Below are 24,651 nucleotides of genomic sequence, written 5' to 3' on the forward strand. Positions count from 1 at the left end.
TTCCAAATACATGCAAAGCACCACAGGAGTTGTAGTTCTACAAAATCAGGGGATATACCTTTTGAGCATTCCTGTATTAAATGATAACGATGTGAAAAGGTGGTACCAAGCGATGTGATACGTATGTATGCCAGACACGGAAGGAGACATATGTATTAGCCAACATTTTCTCCTTTCTAATTGTGAGTGAACAAAATAAGGCACAGACATTTGGGTTTGATACTTACCCTACTGCCACCAGACTAGAGTTCCCAAAGATAAAAATTGGGTTAAGGAAGTTAGGTTTGTAATTGAACGTTTATGTGCCAGTAAGCATAAGGTGAAAGAAAGGCACAGAGTCTTGTAAATCCATGCTGTCCTTCTAACAGTGCTTTATATTGCACGGGGGATAACCTGCTAATGAATGTTAAAGTAAATGCATACTAGATTTCTTGAGAGAATGCCACTTCTGGCCAAAAATATATGACATAACTTGTGGAATTTAGAACTTCATTACCTGCTTGGCGTGAAATAAATCGGAAAATATTATTCCAGGAAAATATATTGTGGACACCGAAGATCTTCCCATTTACAAAAGAATATATACATGTGTGTGTGGATGGATAGATAGCTAGATAGACAGACAGACATGGCACATGCCGTGATTATAATGTCTGCAATTTTAGATTGCACATAAACCCACCACATAGCTGTACATCTGTTGAGATAATTACATTTATGTATCAAAAATTATGTTCTTCAGTTTTAATAGTTTCCTCTGCAGTAAAACATTAAAAGAAAAAAAATATATATTTATAAACTCTTTTAAAGTGCACAAAACATTTTGCTTATCCTGAAGTAATGTGAAAGAAACTGGATATACTCTAAGTAGAATTTCAGAATATTGTGGAACTCTATACACACACACACACACACACACACACACAAAAGAATTAAAGCAGTTGGTAAAGTTTAAGTATTCCTTCCTCTAGCTCGTGGAAGAGCTACAACTCCAATAATCTTTGGATATAATTGTAGTTAATCCAAAAGGTGAAGAAAAGGAGTTTATGACGTCAGTATTGATGGGCTGACTGATCAACTCACCACTATCAATGTAGAAGAATTACTTTAAAGAAAAAAAAAAAAAAAATATATATATATATATATATATATATATATATATATATATATATCTCCTGTAAATCTCAGCTACATAACTTTTTTGGCTCAACTATTATAGCAAAAAGCAGCAAAACATTTGATTCAGAAGAAAACAAAATAACACATCCAATAAATTTTAGCAGCATACAAAGTGCCTGTGATTACAGGAAAGACAGGCCTGGTAAGCATAAACCTGACAACGTATTTCTCAAATAAGGATTTTCTTTAAATCCTAGAGGTAACATGTTTTTTTTTTTTTTTTTTTTTTAAATTTACATTGCTTCCTGGCAGAGATTTTTATTCATCACATTTTGCACAGAGGAAATAGTTCATATACAAATGGTAAAGTTCATGGCAGTCCCCTTAAGAATGAACTTCTAAATATTTTCACACTACAGATCGGTGTTCTCCACATACGTATATGGCACTAGGCCGGATTCGTCTCTTTGTGTGACCAGGTAATTGTGGTAAAAACTTAAAGTACTTGGGCATGAGATCCAAGCATGCGTCACGAAACTTTTTTATTCTCCAGTAGTAGATTATTGGATTTAGTGCAGACTTGAGGTAGCATAGCCAAAGTAGCCATGTGCTAATCTCAAAAAAGTTGTGCTTGTTATAGAAGTTACTGTTAAATGTAGCAACAAGGCTGTAAGTAGTGAAGGGCGCCCAGCAGACTATAAAGACTACAAACAAAATTAAAATGGTAGTGAAGGCACGAGTTTTAAAGCTGATGTCAATGTTCATTTGAAAAGGCCGTTGGAGGCTCATAAGACCTAACTTGCTAGCCTGGCTGAGGCATATGCTGTCTGGATGGCTATGTATACGAACTGCATTGTGGCGCACAGTGTTTAATATGCCCATGAAAGCGTACAGCATCACCATGAAAGGAATAAAAAAGAAAATTAAAACCAATAGAATCACATAAGCTTTGTAACCAGCATTTGTGGTGTAGCCGAATACACACTGGGGTGCTCGGGAGGGTATTTGTAAGGGTGGGTTCCCAATGGCTAGTGGAAAGGCTACACACAAAGAGGTGGCCCATGAAATCACAATGAGGATCTTTGCGCGGTAAGGATTGAGTTTGTCTTGTTTTTGAACAATGATGAGAAATCGGTCTATGCTTATTATGAGCAAGATGGCAACACCTTCCATCACAAACAACCAGAAGAACATGGCCGAAACTCGGCAGAAAATATCACCAAAAATCCATTCGGTGATGATAATGGTCACTAAAGCAAAGGGCATGTTCAGGATAGAAAGCAACAAGTCGGCAAAAGCCAGGCTGGCAAGCAATATGTTAATCGCTGATCGCATAGCAGCTTTCTGGTAGACCATGAGACACACTACAAAGTTCCCAAGGAAGGAAAGTAAAAGTATAATTATCATTACAGAAGAAAGTATGATCTGAATGGGTAAACTCAAAGTGCTGGCTACATCTTGCGCTGATGGAGTTGTAGAAGCATTCACTTGTAAAGGACTAATCTCAGTTGTAGTCATGGCAACTGGACTATACTTTGGCAGTAGATCCAAGTTACCGCGAAATGTAGGCTGAGGCGTTGTTAGGTTCGTGTAACCATTTTCGTAGACCATATGTGTGCTATAAGAGGTGACCGGATGAGCTGGCATTGCTGAAAAAACCATTGTTGTGAAAGCAGAAGACTTTCTCAAAGCATGTTAGTACGTCGCACAGTGTGTTACGTTCCATTGCTGCCATTTGACTGGAAATTCTGATCAGAAAACATATCCACGATCACTTTGCGACTCATCGGTTTCAACCTAAAAGGATGACACAAATAAAACAACATTAGCTCTCGTGTGACAGCACAGACCATTGCATAATACAAACGAAGGAAAAGGTATTTTTGGACATTACATTTTAAGTAATAGCAAGAAAGCAAAACAATAGTGAAAAGAAAACTAGTTTCAGTAGAAATAGTTTTTTATGAATAATGAACAAAAATTAAAAAGGAATAGATAAAAGTCTTACTTATGGCAAGGTTTTGATATTTAAAGGTAACTCTTGGTATGTTGTAGCATAGAACACAAATGGTTAAAAATCACGCACTACTTTTTGTGCCACATACATTTCTTAAAAGTCCTCCTGATCACCTCACAAACAACCACTCTATGTTAAAACGCACTTGTGTGCATTTCTAATAAAATACAGGGAATACAGGCTCATACCAAACACTTCAGCAGCACTTAGCGTATAAGACTTTCGCAATGACACTCCTGGCCTTTATACTCCAGCCTTATCTGGAACACCAACTGCGTCATAGATATACCTACTTATTTTCCCATTTTAAACCTGCCATTTGGCAGGTTATAGCAAATATTAATATATCCTACTTTGCAGTGCTGAAATTGCCCTAGTCATTTAAGCAGAGGTAATGTTAATCATCTTCCCTCTAGTCGTAGTTGTTCTGTTTCCCAGAAGTAAGCATGTCCAACTGTTTTCACCTTTAACAAGAGCCTGATATGCACTGCTTAAAGAGGGGAGTTGACGAAGGGAGTGCAGAAAATGAATGGTGTCCAAGCGAGTGAGTGTTACAGCAAAAATGCATTTTTTTATATTTTAAACCCCAAATAAATAGGTGAATAATAATATAGTAACAGTGATCAAAGCTTAAAAAGTGATTTTTGTTTTTAAACCCACATCTCCAGTCTGAACACAACTTTGACATTTTGTCTTGGTGTATGCAACTTTTTTAATAGTTTAATAGCTACTGGGATATATTCTAGCCAACATTTCCACAAACATATTTTATAATCAAATGTTAAAGAGCCACAAAAGGCACCCAGACCACTTCATCTCATAAGTGTGTATACAACTTCGACCCTTTGCGGTGACTTGGCTTACAGGGACAGAGCACCATGTAGTGGTTATGGTGCAGGGAATACCCTGTAGCAACCCCACTGCAAGTAGACAAACTGTTTTATAACGATCTGCCAGGCCCTGTTCGGAAGCTCTCTGTCTGAGCTAACCCTTTCAGTGTGTCTATACAGTGGCTCTCGGCAGGTGATCCATTGATGTGTTTAGTACTCTGCACACAGTGTAATACTGTGATCCTCTACAGTGTGTTTGTGTTGATATGTGGTGCTAGTTTATGCATGTATGCAGTGTGTGTTTATGCATGTATGCAGTGGTCTTCGGCCAGTGTGATTGAACATGTATTTTTCGTGTGTGTCTGTGTGTGTGTGTGTGCGCGCAAAGGATGACTCACACATTACAGATTTTGGCACAGATCTAATAACAGAATTATACAAGGTCTTCTTCTGCATCCATAAAGGGTTAAATATGATTTGTAAAGGCTGCTTGAATGTGACAGAGGCACCATAGGCAGGGCCTTATTTATGGCCCAACTCTGTTTCCATGACAACCATATAATCCATCTGGCAAGAGATTCCTAAATTCCAGTCATTTCTATCTGTTATAGATATCCGAAAGGGGGGAGGGAAGAAAAAGATTTATAATATTTTCATTTTTTTTTTTTTTTTTTTAATGTCAAAAGCCGCAGATCATATTCTGCTGATGAATGCATTTGCCATAGATAACTGTGCAGTGAGGACAACAGAGGCAGGCTTTAAAACTATGTGAACAATGAATAGTGCAATATGGCTATTTTATCAAGATAAGAAACATATGTGTAAAGAGCTAAAGCTTGTTTGAGGTGTTCCCGTGTGGTCACCAACTCAAAGGCAAGCTAACAAGCTTTACTCCATGCCTCACATACTTTTGTTTGCTTATTTAATGTCCATTTAACCTGTAACTGCACTTTATCACTATTAAAATAACCTTGACACTTTATCAAAGTGATTTAAAGTGCTATGCAGCAAGTAAGTTTAAAGGGTGACGAAGCACCATAACAACTTTGCAGAGAGTACTCAATCTAAGCTCTGAAAATTGGCTTAGAATCACAGTGATTTGAAACATCTTTCCAGCTATAATCAAACCTCCCAGAGCTGTTAGTCGGATAGCCAGAATGCTATAGTTCAAGCACTACGTCAGTGTTTTGAAGTGGTCATGGTCCAAGGATCTATGTGTGCCGCATTTCAGTCTGAAACATTGCACCTACAAAGAAAGTTAGACTGCTGGCGGTGTAATCCCATCTCAGGCAGTTCCATCATTATCCAGACAGAGAGGAGCCCCATGCTGGCTAATGCCAATACTGTGGGTATTTTGTGCACAGAGAGAGTGGGCTCAGCCAATGAATGATCGGTATCGGCATCCAGCCCTGAAGAAGCCCAATGCAGCTCACCTGGCATTACTGGAGGCTCTACAACCAGCAGGACGCAAGTGAGAGATTTGTCCCCTTGCCGAGGTGTGGTGCCAGGATACTCCTGGCATAATAACCCCTATAGCGGAGTGTGGTTGTTATGATGCTTGACAAAGTTTTGGCCAAGTTGTTTTTGTGGCTATTGACACAATTTGGACTAATCTCGCTCTATCCAATGAAAAGAGAGAAGGTGCATATTTCACATGTTAGGTATGCAGGTCGGTCGACTGCAGCACAGAGTCCAGGTCACTATGCTATAAATAGGGCTATGTGTAAACTAAATGAAGTTCCATCATATGAGACAAGTGGAACTGCTGTTGGTGAATAAATGTACTTATCCTATAAGATGGGTGGACGGACGTTTTTTTTTTTTTATGATTGTATACAATGTTTAAATGAGCTGGAATTATATATAAATACAAACTATAGAGCAACAGTCTATAATTGAAATATCATCATGTTCCTCCTGTTAAAGTTTTAGAAACGTGCCCATGTATGCTTCTTTTAAAAAAAAAAAAAAAAAAAAAAAAAAATCGATTCAATGTATTTTTATTGAACATTCATAGTCAGAATAGAACAGTCAAAAAAAAAAAATATCCGTAGAGTCACATCCCCTGCGCAACGTAGACGCCCTGTACACCTTATACCTAAGTGTCGCAGGGGGTAGTCACCCAAGGGGGGGGTGGGGGGTATATGAATGCTTCTTTATGCACAACCCCATTCTACGTTTAGGTATTTTTAGGCAAACAAATGCATTTACATAAGTGAAAGAAATTGCACAAAAGACCTTAACACACAGTGCGTCGAGTACACTTGTTCTTTCATCCATATCATTTAACATGCGGTAGGTAATCAGCAATATTTAGAAATTATTCTTTTTACAAAAATGGAGAAGATAAGCCCAATGCTGTATCTTCCTAAATGTCTTGGAAGACAGAATAAAATGTTAAAATGCTGAGTTGCATCATTACCCAAATTACCCATCATGCGTAAAGTGTTCCAATAACGGATAAATTAAAATATATTTTCATTTACAGCAATGTAACTCCTCTCATTGTCAACACTACGTGCACTTAAATAAACGCTATGATGATTTCCAGGACAGAAATCAAATATTCTCACAACTTCTGTAAATATCCTTACTTTAATCTATTAACCTGAGATAAAATAAAATAGAAGAGTGTATAGACATTTGCATTGTACCATCCTAACTTTGTGGAATGTTTTTTCTAAAAATTTAAAATGTTTAAAAATACCCCTAGCTTCTAACAAGTAGACAGGAATCCAACCCAGTTATCACAGCTAAACAATGATCCACATGAATCAGATCACAAAACCCCCAACACTGGCGTCCTGAAAAGAGAGGTGGGTAAAGGGACAGGCTAGTGACAGGATTGTGTAACTGGCTCAGCCCTCTTGGTCCGCTTGAATTACTGGCAGGTCAGCCTTGCCTGAATGCATGCCAGTCTGCCTGCCAATCAATGAGCGCAGGACTTGCAGTAAGCACTGTATCTGTGCTCTCTGCAGGGTCCTAGTACCCTGAGTGCAGCACAAGCACATCTAATGACACGCTTGTGCAAAACGTTTTGATGACAGTTCCCGGTGTCCCCAAAAATAGGACACCAAGGAAGGACCAGACAATCAGGACTGTCACACTGATATCGGGGCACTTTAAAAGCATGCAATCACAGATTGATGGTGAACCTGGAGGGCTGGAATGGGAAACACGGAGTAAACAAAAAATACAAATAAAATAAAAAAAATAGAAATATAGATGGAACCCACAAGACATCATAATAAACAGAAAACAAAACAATAGATTGTTTTCACATTTAAACCCTTCACTTTGTAATAAAGATAAGTGCCAAATACTGTTTTAGACGTACAAAGCCACTATGAGGCAAAAGCAAACACTTATCAAATCCAACTTTAGCCAGATGTCTCAAAGGATAGAAAAAAAAAGTAAGAAAATATAAATATTTGATAAAGTATAGAATACCAGAATGAGTAAATGAATAACTATACAGCATTTGCCAAAAGCACAGGTACTCATGAGGCAGAATATATGGTGATGTTAGCTAGTCCATAATTATGGACTATTAATTAAAATAAATTATCTCCAAAATCATTACTCTGAATAAAAAATATGAACATAAAATTCACAAATACCGCATCTTCCTCAAAATCATCCCTTTTAAAGGGACCATCTAAGCAACAAAAGAACTTCAACTTAAAAAAAAAAAAAAAAATGGTTTCGGTGTATACGTCCTGTAGTCTAAATGCTCAATTCTCTGCTATTTATGAGTTAAATCACTTTGTGTATACAGTCCCAGTCACATCTCTCAAGACTGAACCAAAGCATTGACTCTCCCCAAAAATAACATGTATATATTTTTATAGTGTACGTGTAACAGCTTTTCATGTTGTAAATTTCATATCAAATAAACAGGTAGTTAAAATAATAGAAAAGTGCTTAGGGCTTTAAAATAAATAAATAACGGTAAACAATGGGGCACACTAACCCACATACCTTCTATTTTATGCATCATGTAATAATGCATTAAAATATAATGTCATCAAGTGCCGAGGTCTGATCATTTGTCATGAACCCTTTTGAAGAGGGGTTTCCTAACCACCACAGATAGCACGTGAGAGGATGTCACCTTCCCACCAGGATATGACAGGCAGCCAACATAACACCACAATTTGTCAGGGTGCCATCTCACCAGCAGTATGTGTCATTTTGCCAACATTGTTTGGTTGTTGCAAGGCAATAAATGCTATATTCCAGTCTGATATGAAGAGGTCATGAAGCAGTTTGACATATCAATTTTGCTGATTGATAAAGCCAAAATGTAATACCTCCCATCATCCACAAATTGAATTTGTTTCCTAATGAATTCCTAAGTGGATATTTTTTTCTAGGTTTGGGAAGGAAGTTAATAGAAAGTGTGATTAACATCTGAGGTGTTCCACGTGGCAGGAATGGACTCCATACCTGCTAACAGTCCCTATTTTGGGACCAAATTCCTGTGTTCCTCTATTCTATACTAATGTTCCTCTTTCTAGGAGCTCCGTGTTGTTAGTGTGTCTGAGTGTGTGACAGAGCTCCACAGCAATAATACTAACAGTAATGTATCTTTAAACTACAATAAATGTCTTTAGAAATCAGTCTGTGTAAATAGGATACATTGTTCTTGTTCTAAATGTTCTAAAATATCTCAGAACACAGGCCTGCTCCTAGTCACACCACCATTCACCCCCTAACATTGAAGTGTCCCTCTTAGTTCATCGGAAATGTCGGGAAGCATGGTATTCCAAAGAAAGGGTGAAATTTTAGTCCAGCATCTTATACCATCACCAGGGAGATGGAGTTTAACTTCTAAACAAAATAGTTAAACTGTATAATTTGCTTAATGACCTATTCTTCAACTGTAATATAATTAATACTGAAATAGGTCTCTACTGAACTTGACAAAGTAAACTTTTTATTGTAAGCACATACCTGATGTCTGATAAATATGTTAGCTCCTTACCACTGGGAACACGCTAACATAACAATCATTTTTGAGTCCTGACCCAAGGCTTAAAAAAATAAGAAATTGCCCTGATCAACCAGGTGTTAAAACTTAAGGTGAGAAACGTGTTTGGAATATAGACTGCTCTAAATGAATTCATGTAATAATGCATTGCATTGGAAAAACAAACCTAACAAAAAGTCAGCAGAATGTGACGTGTTCTCCACCCTAGCACTGGACAAGTATGCAAATCAGAGAGGACTTTAAATCAAAGTTTTTAAAAGTAGACTCATTCTTATTGGTTGTTAGAATCTTTTATATTTGCAACAAGATGAAGATTTCAAATTTAGAATAAGAACTAATAAGTCCCAAATCCATATGCACATTTAGATAACTGGAGGTTATTTAGTATTACTTCAATGGTCAAAAAATATATATATATATTGGGGCTGATGTGTACTATAATCAATACTGCCCGACAGAAGTACTAGGAGTTTGATAGCAGCACTTAATTTTGTATGATTTTGTTATATACCATTAGGAATACATCGATAATGATGAAATTATTGCAAGGTGAACTTTCTCCAGTTTAATAGGTTAATCACTCATGATTGGAAAAAAACTTAAATTAAACTGAACTTTGTATGTTTATTTTATAACATTTTTACAGTGAAGAAAATGCATGTTATCTCTGCAGACACAAGATCATAAAGTACTGATAGTGCAAATATACATACATACATACATACATCAATTTGGAATTTTGATAGAAAGATAATCAACCTCAAAAAAGAAGAAAAAATGACTAATAGTACAGTGTGTATGTTCAGTAAACAGTTAAAAAAAAATACACAGACAAGTCTTCACAGATTACTACAAGATGCTCTACAACCATACTCCAAGAGATCCCACCGCACAGTTGGAAGCAAGTAAAAACATGCACACGTTTTTAAGCAATTTAGACCTTCCTAAACTTCCGACGGCGGCGGCAACGCTCATGAACGAAGCCATCACCGGAGACGAAATAGACAGGGCAATAGCACAGCTTAAGGGCAATAAAGCTCCAGGTCCGGACGGATTTGACGGGGCCTATTATAAAACATATCAAGAAGAACTCACACCCCGCTTAGAATGACTTTTAAACAATTTTATGGTAGGCAGCAGCCCAGAGAGTGGAATGTCCCTGGCTAACATAATCCTTCTTCAGAAACCGGGTAGAGACCCCCTACTCCGAGACAACTATAGACCCATCTAGTTAATCAATCATGACATAAAGATCTTAGCGAAGGTCCTGGGAGATCGCTTCAATCCTCACTTGAAAATGTTGATACACCCAGACCAGGTAGGCTTTATACCAGATCGACAACGGTTCGAAAATACCAGAAGGAACATAGACCTCATATGGCGTCAGCAGACCACAGACACACCTACAGCAATCGACGCAGAAAAGGCCTTCGACGGGGTCGAATGGCCTTATCTTTTTCAACTCCTACAATTTCTGGGATTCCCAGAAAAACATGTGGCCACGATCAAAGCCATGTACAACCAAGTATATGCACAAGTTAAAATCACCGGAGCGAGGTCCACATCCTTTAAACTGGGCAATGGAACCCGACAGGGATGCCCCCTCTCCCAGCTATTGTTTGTGCTGACCCTGGAACCGCTCCTACAAGCTCTACGCAAACACCCACGTATACACGGCATAACAGTGGGAGGACAGGAGTTTCTAGTTTCCGCCTATGCAGACAACGTCCTACTGACGATTACAGAACCAAAAGATTCCATGGATGCTCTGCAAGCAGTCCTGGAACAATTCGGAAGAATTCTCAGGCTATAGGGCCAATCTAGAAAACTCAAGTGCCCTACTATTGGGCCAGTCCGCAGTGGACACGGCAGCGCTGCGGGAAACCTATAATATTCCCATAGCTAAAGACCACATAAAATACCTAGGGATACAACTTCCAAACGACACGGCCAAACTTTACCATCTAAACTATACCCCACTTATGCGAACCCTAATACAAGATGGATAAGTGGCTAGATAAACCTGTCACGTTCACAGTAAATGATGTGGAACACAACTGCAGATTTCTTAGGACTTTGATATTTTATTAAGACACTTAGATGGAACTGAGACTTCAGTTCCAGAATTACAGGTACTGTTTCTTTAAATAATAAACGGTTTGCTTCAGTTAGCAATGACAAGGTTCAGAATTCATAAGAGTCCGTTATTCTTGTTCAAATTATAAGAGATTGTATACATTGAAATTATCAGTAGCAAGACAGGTGCAGCAGAACTTCAATAGTACTTGTCTTGAGGGATGCTGTAGCAGGCTTGCTGGACAACTTGATAGCAGACTTTAGTAAGTTGAAAATAAAGACTATCAGTAGCAAGACAGGTACAGCTGAACTTGAATAATACTTGATTTGAGGAAAGCTGTAGCAGGCTTGCTGGACAACTTGATAGCAGACTTTAGTAAGTTGAAATAAAGCTTTAGCATTGTTAGCTCTTATCTCAGAGACTGTAAGATACTTAGCTTCCAGAAGTAGAGGGATTGTGTCCCCAGCTCTCCTCTGAGGCGGTTGCTTCAGTGTATGGTTACAGAGAGTGCAGGCACTTATCGGTGATGAGGAGAGATGTTGGGGATTTGAATAATCCTCCAGTCCGGTCCAGTAGCATGTGGTCGTCTCAGCGAGGTATGTGAGCCGGTGAGTTATGTGCGGTACGCGTTTCAATAATCCAGCGTCTATCAGCTGGTGCGGTCGCATTAAATAGCAGACCGCGTCAATGGGGGTGTGGCTAAGCTCCGTCAAACCCGGAAGCATGAGGAGACATCGGGAGGCTTAAGGCCTGACAAAACCTATATCTTGGATCGTGTGTATTCACGCAGTAAAGATGAATGTGCTACCCTGCATCCTATTTCTCTTTCAGGCGTTACCCGTTAAACTACTAAAATCTGATCTAGCCCCATTGCAAAAGGCTGTCGGGGACTTCATTTGGCAAAATAGACATCACAGAATTTCCCGAAACATCTTATATAGACAAAAACAGAGAGGGGGGTTAGGGCTCCCACACTTTTATTTCTATTATCTAGCTGCACAACTAGCGCAGGTGGCCATGTGGCACGCACAATTGGAGGTGAGGAGATGGGTGGACCTAGAGTCCCTCCTCACCGGCCCAGACTTACTGCAATACCATATGTGGGTGCCCAGAGAAGACAGGTCAATACTGAGAACCACCTGTCCAGCGGTATTAAACTCCCTGAGATTATGGGACGCGTCATCATCCAAATACAAACTAGCGACCTCCCCATCCCCACTTACCCCGCTATTAAGAAACAGGGCCTTCCCCCCGGGAATGGCGGCTAGGGAATTCGCAAACCTGGAAAAAGCAGGGTCACAGAGAATTTGCCACATGTTTGAGAGCGATGGCATAGTTACATTCGAACAACTAAAACAGGTGACCCATCTCAACCCCAGGGATTTTTTTAGGTACCTACAACTCAAAGATTATGTACAACGCCCACACGTACAAAGAGCAGGGAAAGCCCCGTTGACATTCTATGAGAAAATGTGTTTAAATGAAACCACGCCATCTGGACTTATTACTACAATGTCCGCACACATTTGCTCAGAAACAGAAGAATGGGGTACACTAACATATACAGAAACATGGGAAAGGGAGCTAGGAGAGGTCCTGGAGGGAGTGGAGTGAAATATGGGAGGTGAATAATGTGTATCCCTCCAGGAGCAATAATACAAAACGATGTTTCGGTGGTACGCCACCCCGGTCAAACTATTCCACATGCACCAAATACCGTCCGATGACTGCTGGAGGGGATGTGGCCACAGAGGCACATATCTCCACATGTGGTGGGACTGCCCACGGGTACAAACCTACTGGTCGAAAATCTTCGACTTACTTAAAAAGATCTTCCACAGGGCACCCGAGCTAAACCCTTGGACATATTTATTGAATAGATCTCTAGACGACTGGACCAACAGGGAACAAAAAATAGTACACAAAGTAACATTGGCAGCACGAAGAACCCTCGCACAGTCGTGGCTAAATGTGGACATGCCTCCCATACGGAAGGTGATCTCCAACCTGAAAGAAGTATACTTTATTGGATAATTTAACAGCCAGGGTGAGAGGTTCCATGTCTAGATTTGAAAAAAATATGGGAACCATGGACAAGTAGCGAACTTTTCCAGGACACAAATTAACACCTCAACAGACGGGAATGGAAAGTGAGACATCGGACGCCCCCGCACTACACGGGACTGACGCATCCCCCCCCCTCCTTATATTTCTCTATTCCTCCTCTTCCCCTCCCCCCCCCTTACTTCATATACTTTCATGCTCTACCTCTTTTATTTTCCTCATCTATTTTCCAATATCGGAATGGGGGATGGGCCCCAAATCCATATGCACTACCGACATAATAACTCCTGGCCGGACCAGGACCGCATCAGAAGGGATTGGTGACACAACCCCCAACCGATGTTTGACGTTAACTACGCAACAACAACCTCATTAGTGTAGATAGTTTGTCGTTCGATACATACTGCTGGTTTGATACTCAAGTTATGTGAAAAATTTAAAAAGTGAAATGTCCTTGTTATAGGACAGGCATGATAATGTTGGCCGACAAAGGAATACCTGTGATAAATCAGGAATACTGTTAATACTCATGTCACATATTCAATGTACAACAAATACTGTATGCTACTGATGTAACAAGACTTTCGCACAAAAATAAAGTATTGAAAAAAAAATACACAGAGATGGCCCAATCAAAATTTAAGGAGCTAACATTAGAGCTCTGCTGTGTTGCACTTGACGGTATTGTCCCCATCTAAGGATGTATATGGGTCCACAAAGGTCAATGCTCTCCAGAACAAGTATGGTCAGCACAGCATGTAGAGAAAACAGAAAACTCCAATAGTGTAATAAGTAAGTAAAATAAGCAACTCAGAGGGAGGTATCTTACAATTTTGAGATCAAGAACTAACTCTAGCGGTCAGAGGCCTTGGTGGTATGATCCCCACCTAGGAGAAGCAGGATCTACGGAGCCAGCAGGTACAGGGTAAGTAATGATAGAATTTCCAATATAAAAGGTGTAAGGAATTCACTTTATAGACAGAAGACTGTATATAAAATACTATAGATCTATAAATAAAAACATTATGGGCTTAAGTATGAAATACAAAACCACACTTAATGCGTTTCTCCAAAAGAGCTTCCTCAGAAGTGTGGTGATCCCAAGTCGGTTGTGGTGTACCGAAAACCAAGGCATGGGTAGGCCTGTAAATAAAGTGAGCTGAACAGAAGATTTCCAGTGCCCTTGTCTTTTAATTTTATGCACTGGAATATCTATTTTAGAGGCAGCTGATAAATGACCTGAAAATGTAAACGGGACTAGTCCAAGTCTCATGAATACTATTCTGATGTAAAATATGAATTTACCTGACGTGAGAGGTTTACCGTGTAATGACAGAAGTGGCATATTACCTGGAAGACCTGTTATAGTGTGGCAGTAGCGGTCCATAGTTTTAACTGGGCAATAGTTGTTGTCTGTGGGATAAAGGAGTATTTCTACTGGAGGACCCGCTTGATTGGTTTTGGTGTGTCTATACACACACACACACACACACACACACTATAATTATTTTTAATTGATATTCCTAAGCACATTCCTTCAAACCTCAAATTACAAATAGATTTGATTGGATCATTCTATATTGCTTTTGTTACCACACATATTCCCATAAAATAATATAAAGCATACACAGTCCTGTGCCACAGACACTCTGCAAGACTGAATAAGACGTACTAGTGTCTCAGGTTACATAATTCTGCATGTCCCTTTGCCCGTATTCATGCATATCACTAATACTTCCAATACACCCTACTATTTTTGCAAATTGAATTTTAGAAGATGTGTCAAGTGTCTAAGAAAAGGTGTCAAAGATATTGCTTTGCACACATTTGGATCTCACCGGTTACATTTCCATCACTGCGGGAATTATGATTTACAACCCCATTTTCAGCCTCTCTCTCATGCTGGATGTCAGAGATAATGTCAACAGAAATCACACAGCTCAATATCTTTGCTTACAAAGCACTGGAAGCGAGTAATTTTCTTACAGTCAATTTAGATAATGGCAAGTTTTTATAGAGCACTGTAAGAGAGAAAATATGATATCTCTTTATCTCGTTCTTTGAAATAAAGTTTATATACTGCAAGCCTAATTGCACTTTGTAATACTTGATACCATTTATTTCTTGTATCAGATGATCTATAGACGACTAAAAAATGTCCGTCTTGAGTCCTGCTGGGAGCAACACAAATATAGAAATAGCCGTTGATACGGGTGTTTTTATAATAACTATAAAGTAAATTTTAAGAAAGGGAGCTACTTGGGATTAAAATGTAAACGGTATGTTATTATCAAAAAGGAGGAGATTTATCAGTTGTGCCGTGTTCTGAAAAGTGGGTGCAAAGGCGTAAAGGTGAGGTAGACACCACTCTAAGTTGCTTGCAAATTTCCACTTGTTTCCTGTTTAATTGCCCCACTTATAAAACTTTGCATCCCTTTTTAGAAGTTCCCACTCTAATGAATCTCCCCAAAAGTTCCTAAATCATTTGTATTCTGTTGTTAAAAGGCAATTAGAAGCACAATACAGCCGTGCGTATGCACAGGTTTTGGCTCAGGATATTGTTGTACACAACCCTGTTCACAAAAATATGAACAGGGCTTTGAATAAGCAGACAGCAGAAAAGATATGGTTTCTAAAACATTTTTTTTTTTTTCTTAACCAGATCAACTCAGTAACTTCAGGCTGGGGTTTATAAAGCAACCCTCAGACCAGAAAGACAGGCTTAAGATTTATGGAGCCTCTTTCTGGTGTCAGATAGGTCTGTATGCTTGCACTCATATGTCTAAGGACCTGTAGGTCCAAAAGTTGTGTAAAGTTTTTTTTTTACCTTTTCCCCCTGTTTGTCTATTTTTGCACTGAGTGGATTAAACTATTCTTGGATTTGGAGCGCATGTCCTGGCACTTTTGTTGTCGTTTTTCTTTTAAAATAATGTTTGAAATTATTTTTAAAGCATTGTTAAAATAATGGGTTATAAAAATGTAGAGAGGATCACTTTATCTCTAACTAAAGGAATTAAGTAGATATAGTCTTTTGTTCAGTGGTCAGGGGTAACACAAACAGTGCTAGATTTCGATGTTCTACATGAATGATAACATCTCTATTCTTTGCTGCATCAAGAGTGTGATGTTGTGCAAATAACACACTGTCAATGTCTGTAGCTCTCGGCAGGTTTCCCAATCTTTTAATTTGAATAATTTTAAAATGTTTACCTTTAAATTCTTTATTTTTTCTTGTGCATGAGATAACAATCAGGTTGGCTAGGCCACAATAGCTGTAAGAAACACTTTAATAAAAAGAATATAACAGCGCCTCGACAAATACCACAGCGCCAGGTCGCCGTTGCGACTAGGATTTTTGTCCTGGCATCTGGGCTTTGCTAGCCCATTCAGCCCCCAAGGTGGCCGGCTGTCTATTAACGGAGGAGCCATTCCGGCAGGCTTAAAAAGAGCATGGGCATGCGTGTGGGTGGTCGGTCGGCCGGCCAGCTCAGTAAGAGCGTGGGTGGGCGGCCTTGCGAGTGAGAGCATTGGCGTACGCACAGGCTCCTGCAGGTTTGAGGCAGACGGCCAGGCGTGTGAGGCAGTTGTAACAACCTCCCTGCTCTGCTTCCTCGCGCGCCCTCCAGTGATGCCGGGAGCCGGAATATGGCGGCCCCAGCATCACTAAACAGTGCTCTACTGTACAGGGAGATGACTTAAGCCCCGCTGGACCACAGGGTAAGCTAAACCCAGGTAGGGAGGCTGGGTGGTCACATAAATGTGTGTGATTATTGCAGTGACAGTGGGTGTGTGTTAGTGAGTGAATGTCAGTGAGTGAGTGTGCATGTGTGTGTGTGCGCGTCAGTGAGTGAGTATGTTTAGATGACTCGTCCCCATCCAATAACATAGGAAAGGGTTTTTTTTACTCCACCTTTTTCTCCCACGCTGTACTGATCTCGCCGCAGCTGGCCCTGCCTCCATGACTGCTATCAGCAATCTTGATTCTTGATGATCTCAGCCAATCAAATGCTTTCCCAATAGGCTATTGCGCATGTGTGGCAAAACGCCACAAGCATCTCCTCATAGAGATGCCTTTATGCAGGGCGTGGAGACGCTATACGTAGGTACTGTGCAGCACTCACCCAGGAAGCACTCCAGAGGCCGTCTGAGTGACTGTCACTAGAAGTGTTGCGAGGAAACATTGTATTTACTGCTGTTTCTCTGAAAAGGCAGGGTTTGCATTAAAAAATGTTTATGGACAGATTATAGACACGAGAACAACTACTTTAAGCTGCAGTGGTTCTGGTGACTATATAGTGTCCCTTTAAGAATTGTATTTTTGACATTGAAAAACCTGGCTCCTAACTTTTTTTGCTGGCTCCTAGATTCCAAGCAAATTTGTCAAGTCCTGGAATATAACATGGCATAGAGAATATTGTGCACAATGTTTAAAGTAAAATAAGTATATAACAAAGTCAGTGCTTGTAAAAGAACAAGACGTTATATAGATTATGCGATCATGACTGACTCTGTGATCATGAGTAAACAGCTAGAAATGTATATGCTAGGCTTAAACTGAAAACTGAAAGAAAGTCATGCTGGGCACACTGTAAAAATCCTCAGGGATCTAAAGTAGCCATACTGCACTATACCACAGAAATAATACAAGGTTTATGTGTCTGATATATTAAAAAAAAGACAAGAAAAATAACTTTGCAGGTTGCTTGGTATGTGTCAAGGGAGATAGAACTGGTGCTGCGGATTAATGTATTAATGTATGTAGGTAACCACTCAAGAAAATTCAGCCGACTCCCACTAGCGGCAGAGTGGCCTCGCTGCATGAAGTGACTTTGCGCCAGAATCAGTACACACACACACACACACACATATAGTGTTAAAAAAATCTACACACCAGTCAAGCCATAAGACTTGCTTTTCCCACAGAAATCACAAATGCAGTGATGTTACTATTGCAAAGGATTCTGGGTGGGCATATGCAAATTAGTTTAATAAAGAATCACATTTTTGCCTCATTCCATTTTAAACATGGATTCCTTTGAGTCTGTGTTTGCTGTATACAACAGCTTTGAAACACAACGTAAGAAAAGATGAGAAGCCAGAAAACCACTGCCATTGCCCCCCCACCCCCCCCACCCCACTGCCATTGCACCCCCCCCCCCCCCCCCAGAATCCTTTGCGGTAGTAACATCACTGCAAATTTGTGATTTCTGTGGGAAAGGCAAGTCTTATGCCTTGACTGGTGTACAGATTTTTGTTTAACATTGTATTAACTATCCACAGACTTTAGGTGGAAGAGGTTTTCAATCACAATTTTTTCCCCAACATAACCTTTTTGGCATATATATATATTTATTTTTTTACACAGACTTTGTAAATTCTGTATAGTTCTGTTTTTTAAAGTTGTCACTTTTTCACAATCCAGAACTTCGTTTACTAAGGTAACCAGAAGCTTGGGTGCACTGAGGTCACTACTCAGCGCAGGAGTGCACACAATTTGGTCAAAAGGAGGTCAAAGTTGCAGTTATGGTAAACGTAACAATCTTAAGAATCATGCATCACAGTTTACTATGACAGTGTAACAGATGACAGTGTTCATCATCGGCTAAAAAAATAAAATAAACTACTACATTCCAGCATAGTGTTAGCTGTAAAATTACATAGAGGAATAACAGTATGGGACTGTTTTTCAATTTCACATTAGACCCATTATTTCTTGTTAACAAAAATCTACAATATACAATAATATTCTAGAAAAAAAAAAGTGTGTTTTTGGCAACCACAATGGCAAGGCCATTTACTGTCTCACATGACAAAGTTCTATGTACAAAACAAGACACATACAGAAAAGTTTTGTTGAATCTAGTGTAGAAGAATGTGAATGAATAAACACACCAAGTTTTAACACCTCAACCCTATTAAACATCTATGGGATTTGTTACAGCCCAACAAATAAGCCAAGTCAGCCAACATTACCGTTTAAACTTTCTAATTCTGTTGCGCCTCAATAAAAATAATTTTTCCAAGATTTAATAAGCAAAATAAAAAATGAAGTTTCTTAACAGCAATACACTTAAAAAAAAAAAACAAGTAGTGAAAATTTGCAGACAGTTGTCCTTTAACAAACCACTATCAATAAATTCACCCTTGGCATCGTATTTTAACCAGGACAGCATTGCAATGTGTATTTTGAAGTGCTAATTATACTCTGTGGAGATCACCATATGTCTCTGTTGCTTCATGAGGTAGCATAAGCAGACAAATAATACATACTCCATGGAGACAAGTCATAATATACTAACTTAGAACACTTCTGTTATTACAACAGGTATATCATTATTTTTACACAAACATATACTTAAAGTGCATCTTTACAAGTAGATGGTTAGTAATTAAAAAATAGCTTAGTGCAACACAAATGTAAGGTAATTCACTAAGCTGATCATTTTTAGAATTTTTATTATTTTTTTTAAAAGAGAGGGTAATTTATTGCATTCTTGGGGCGAATACTTGGAAGATGTTTATACGTTCTAAACTGCAGAAGATCACTTAGTTAGAAACAGTGATGCCGAGAGCTGGGTTATGACGTCACTCCAGCCCCAGGCTCACTTAAAAGTGCACGAGAGTGAGATGAGCAGGAAGATGACAGCAGCCCCACTGGACCCCAGGGAAAGCTATCCACTCAAGCTCTCCAAAAGGTAGGGAGATAAATAAAAAAAAAAGTGTGTGTGTGCCCTCCAAACACATGGGAAAGGTTTTTCCTCACCTTTAACGCGCCGATTACATCGCGGCTGGCCCCACCTCCATGGCTGAGATTATCAATCTTGACGATCTCAGTCAATCCAATGCTTCCCCATAGAAAAGCATTGGAAGGCAATTGCACATGCACAGCAAAATGCCACTACACCAATTTAACTTCACAGAGATGTATTGAATCATGGATCCCTATAGGGAACATTAATGTAGGTGCTGCACAGTGTGAAGCACTGACCCAGGAAGCACCTCTAGAGGCCGCCTGAGTGACGGTCGCTAGAGGTGTCACCGGGCAGAAATGTAAACATTACCTTTTGTCTTAACAGTCAGTTTTTCTGGTGACTATAGTGTCCCTTTAAGAATTGTATTTTTGGTGTTGATGTCTCTGGCTCAAAGATTCCAAGCAAATTTGTCAAACCCGGCTGTATCTAATGCTTGGTGGAGTGTGGGTAAAATATACCCACTTCCTTCTTCCTATAAGTGTTGGATGACATGCCACATTGACACTTATAGTAGTGCCACCCCTATCCCCCTCAATAAGTGTCAATTTTGGGCCCAATTCTCCCTGTCCAGCTTTTCTAGGAGCTCCATATTGCTGGTGTGTCTGAATACATAACAGAGTTCCACAGCAATAATAATCACAGTCATTTGTATTTAAACATCAGTAAACGTGTTTAGAAATCAGTCTGTGTAAATAAGAATGCATTGTGTTTCTTCTAAATTACATTGTAATTGAATAGATTGTTAATAAGACACCTAAATTGTATCAGTACAGTCACATCGATGGCCTCAGTACAGTACAGTCCCACTAAAATTAATGTGTCCCTCTTTGTCCATTTGAAATGTTGGAAGCATGAGATACCACATAATGCATTCAAAAGGTGGGAGTAGTATACTTAAGGTGTCTTTATTGTCTAAAATAGACAGGCCTCAATTTAATAAGCTTTCCAAATGATTCAATACTGTCAGAAAATCCTTCTAGATGATATATCTACAGAAGTCACCATTACAATCTATAGGATTTTTTGAGTAGATACAGAATCAGGGAGGATTTTCGAACAGTATTGAATTGTTTGGAAAGCTTATTAAATGAAAGCCAAAGTCAGATAGATAGGCAGACGGACAGATCTTTTAGTTGTTCCACCAGCAGGGCTCTCTTGTTTGGCACATTCTTCATCTGTGCCAACCATACACTCTAAGCATACCTAAAGAAACTCAAACTGCCACAAATTACAATGGATAAATTAACGTGGTGGCTCTACACCAAAAAGACAGTAATACACATATAGTGTATTTTAAATAGGTGCTGTAATCATTAGCATTATTAGATGAAACCACTTTAGGTCCATGTCTGGCATGTGACCAGCACACCATATTGTACAACTTTAAATTCTATACAACATGTTCATGGAAGCTATGTTGGTGTATTATTATTGGTATTTATATAGCGCCAACTAATTCCGCAACGCTTTAAAATATTAGGAAAGAGGGAAATTTTACAATAAATGAGACAATTACACAATGACACAGGAACAATTGGTCATTGGTCAAACTGCTTCATTAAGCTAAAGTTGATTTGGTGCCTATAGTGTCCCTTTAAGGATTGGACGCCATAACATGATACAGATAAGAAGGCAAGCATGTTCAGCAGGATTGCACAAGGGCAGATGAAGTTGGTCTAAAAAAACAAAACCACTCCCATTGATATCACCAAGCAATCCCCATCATGCTTGTGACCGGAGTACTCTACTCTAGTAGATAGAGACACAGTAACATAATACAGCATTACATTACAAGTCAAGTAGTACAACCTATACTTTATTTAAAGAACATTACATTCTATCGATACATTGTGTCAGCAGATTTCGATAAAGGTATGTCAATTGGTCAATCATTTCTTCAGCATAGGCTCTTTGTCAAAAATTGACTGAGAATGAAGAGCAGAAGACAACTCCCACAGGTTCTTCATGCATAGTAAATACAGTTGTGGTTGCTAGGCTATCTCCATAGCGGACGTGAAGAAGACTGTGGGAGGAACACTATAGTGTCAGGAATGAAACGTGCAGGTCTTCGGCCCCACTTAGATCACAGTAAAAAGGTGTTTAACCCAGGGCTTGACAAATTTGCTTTCAATCTAGGAGCAGCTATAAAAGTTAGGATCTTAAATTCTTAAATAGACACTATACTCGCCAGAACTACTACAGATTAATGTAGTGGTCTGATCTCTATAGATTGTCCCTGCAGGCTTTTCAAAGTAAACTGCCTTTTCATGGAAAAGGCAGTGTTTACATTGCTGCCTAGTAACACCTCTAATGGCGGTCACTCAAACGGCCACTAAAGTGTCTCCTATCTCAGTGCTGCACTATGCATGGAGGCGCTGAACTTTATCCATAGAGATGCATTAATATATTGCATCTCTACGAGGAGATGCTGATTGGTAATTGATAATCTCAGCTATAGAGGCTGGCCAACTGCAGCGTGACCGGCATAGCGTTGGGGAACAAGGTAAGAACACCATTCCCATGCCATCAGAGGGGGCTGGTGACCTAAATGCACACACTTATAGGCAGACACACACTCTCTCTCACACAGTCACAGACAAACACTGACAGACACACACACACACACTCTCACAAAGTTACAGACAGACAAACACTGACCTGGCGTCTGGGATCAGTTGAGCCCTGGTTTAACCTAACCTTTTTTCTCCTCCAGGCTCTCCATGGCTGAGACATCACTTTTGATGATCTCATCCAATCCAATGCTCTCCTAAGCTGAACATCGCACTGCACCAATCAGCAACTCTACATAGAGATGCAATGAACCAATGCATCTCTACGGGGTGCATTTAGCATCGCTAAAAATAGGGAAGCACCTCTTTTGGCTGTCTGAGTGACTTCCACTATAACTGTTATTAGGCAACAATGTAAACACAATGTGGTCACAGAGCTCAGTCTGTAAGGACTTACTATAGACATTCTGGTGACTATAGTGTCCCTTTAATAAATACTCCATAACTTTGTTAGCTGTTGCGTTTTTCAAAGATATATGTTTAAATGGTAGATATTGCGCTTTCTGTATATTTACCCACTCTAGGATTAGTCTCCAACTTGCACAGCAAAACATTTCTTCAGATATGGCTTAATTCAGTCCCTTTTATTGGCTAGTATTGACACCAGGCAACATTATGATGTTTGTTCTTATACAAGTTTGAAATATTACCTTATAGAGGATATTGACTTTGATCCTTCTAATATTAATGTAAATTTGAGTTTTTGTAAGCTTACATATTTTTTCTTTCCCACTGTTAGACAAGAATAATAAGTCATTAAACGCGCCATCTGCTTTTTGAGTTTCACACTTCTCGGTCACCTGTTTAATTTGGTCCCATGTGAGTTTACCCATTTGGTAAAATGCCCAATTACTAATGGCGCTGGGTATCCTTAGTTTGGATATAGAACTAGAATGAAATCCTACATGTTTCAGCTATATTGTATAGCCATGCAAGTGGACTAATTGGCTTACAGTGTATTCTCAAAACCCTTCATCTAAAGTGATAATTGGATGTTTTAGTCCCATTATTCCTGATAGAATCTAATCTAAGTCCCTTTGTCTTCCATGAAAGGTCAAACTCATCAAACGACAGCAGCAAGCGCCTTATGATCCCATCAAATTATAGATGGAACAGTGAAACTCCAATAGAATCAGCAGCTTTACATTAGACCGCAAAAGGTACAATTTAAAGCAAGGTACTTTAGGTATATTCTTTCATTTGGATAAATCATTGAACAATTGGAAACCACATATTTGAATCCTACATGGCCATTAAAATCACACAATGTAAACTGTAAGGTACTATATCATCAAAAATACAACAGATACCTGGGGTGAAAACTTCCTTTCTGAGAGGTGCGTTAGGGTACCTTGTAATATAATAAACAGAAAACTGAAAAATAAAACAGACGTAACAGACTGAAATGGATGAGGACACTGGGGAAGAAAGTGTACACAGCTGTATTTACACATAGTAACCGTCCAACCAAACACAACTCTGACAAACACGAAAATATACAACGGCATTAAGTGGGCATGTTACCTATGAATTGACTACTAATACATTAAATTAATAACACAGTAAAGGTAATGCAAATATAAAGTATATATGTAGCATGGTGAGGAACATGAAAATCAGGCCAGAAGGAGGCTGCAGACAGAAGACTGATGACAATACAAAACTGGCCAAAAAACTGGCCAATACCAAACTGGCAAAAAATCTGGATAAATCACATGGTAGAAAAATTCCACCAAATAGGAAATAATCAGGGGGGGAGGGGAGGGAGAGGTAAAGGCATATTGGGCTGGGTGATAGTGTAAAAGAATGTTACAGTGGATCGTACTGATATACTGGGTGTCCACACAAATGTACATCTGTATCTCAGACAGACAGACAAACACACACACTCTGACAGACATACATTCTCTCACACACTCACAAGTATTATTTGATACACTCAAAAAAAACACACACACACACACACCCTCAAAGCACTGACCGTGAATGCCTACAACTACGCTCACAACACAGAACCCTGTAAGTTCGACCTGAAAGAATCACTCTACAAGAACACCTACTACAGGGCAACCAGAAATGCACATACTCACGCGCCCCCACGATATACGCACCTAAACAAATACTAGCCTGTACGAAACCCTATCACACTGTGTATCACTTGTATAACATCGCTGCAATGAAAATTTATGATTGTTTTTGATACTCCCCTTCCTTTCTGTAAGCCCTACC

At 39.3% G+C, this 24,651-nt stretch overlaps 1 protein-coding gene across 1 annotated transcript in view; it reads right to left on the reverse strand.

The window, feature by feature from the left end:
* Positions 1-1,178: 1,178 nt before the first annotated feature.
* GPR63 (G protein-coupled receptor 63) overlaps positions 1,179-24,651 on the reverse strand; it is a 35,340-nt gene continuing 11,867 nt past the window's right edge. The window contains exon 2 of the mRNA XM_063441321.1: positions 1,179-2,916. Within this exon, the coding sequence (XP_063297391.1) occupies positions 1,528-2,781 (1,254 nt within the window). The 5' untranslated portion in view covers positions 2,782-2,916 and the 3' untranslated portion in view covers positions 1,179-1,527. The remainder of the gene's footprint in view (positions 2,917-24,651) is intronic.

The sequence above is a fragment of the Pelobates fuscus genome, chromosome 2, assembly GCF_036172605.1.
Source record: "Pelobates fuscus isolate aPelFus1 chromosome 2, aPelFus1.pri, whole genome shotgun sequence".
NCBI lineage: Eukaryota > Metazoa > Chordata > Amphibia > Anura > Pelobatidae > Pelobates > Pelobates fuscus.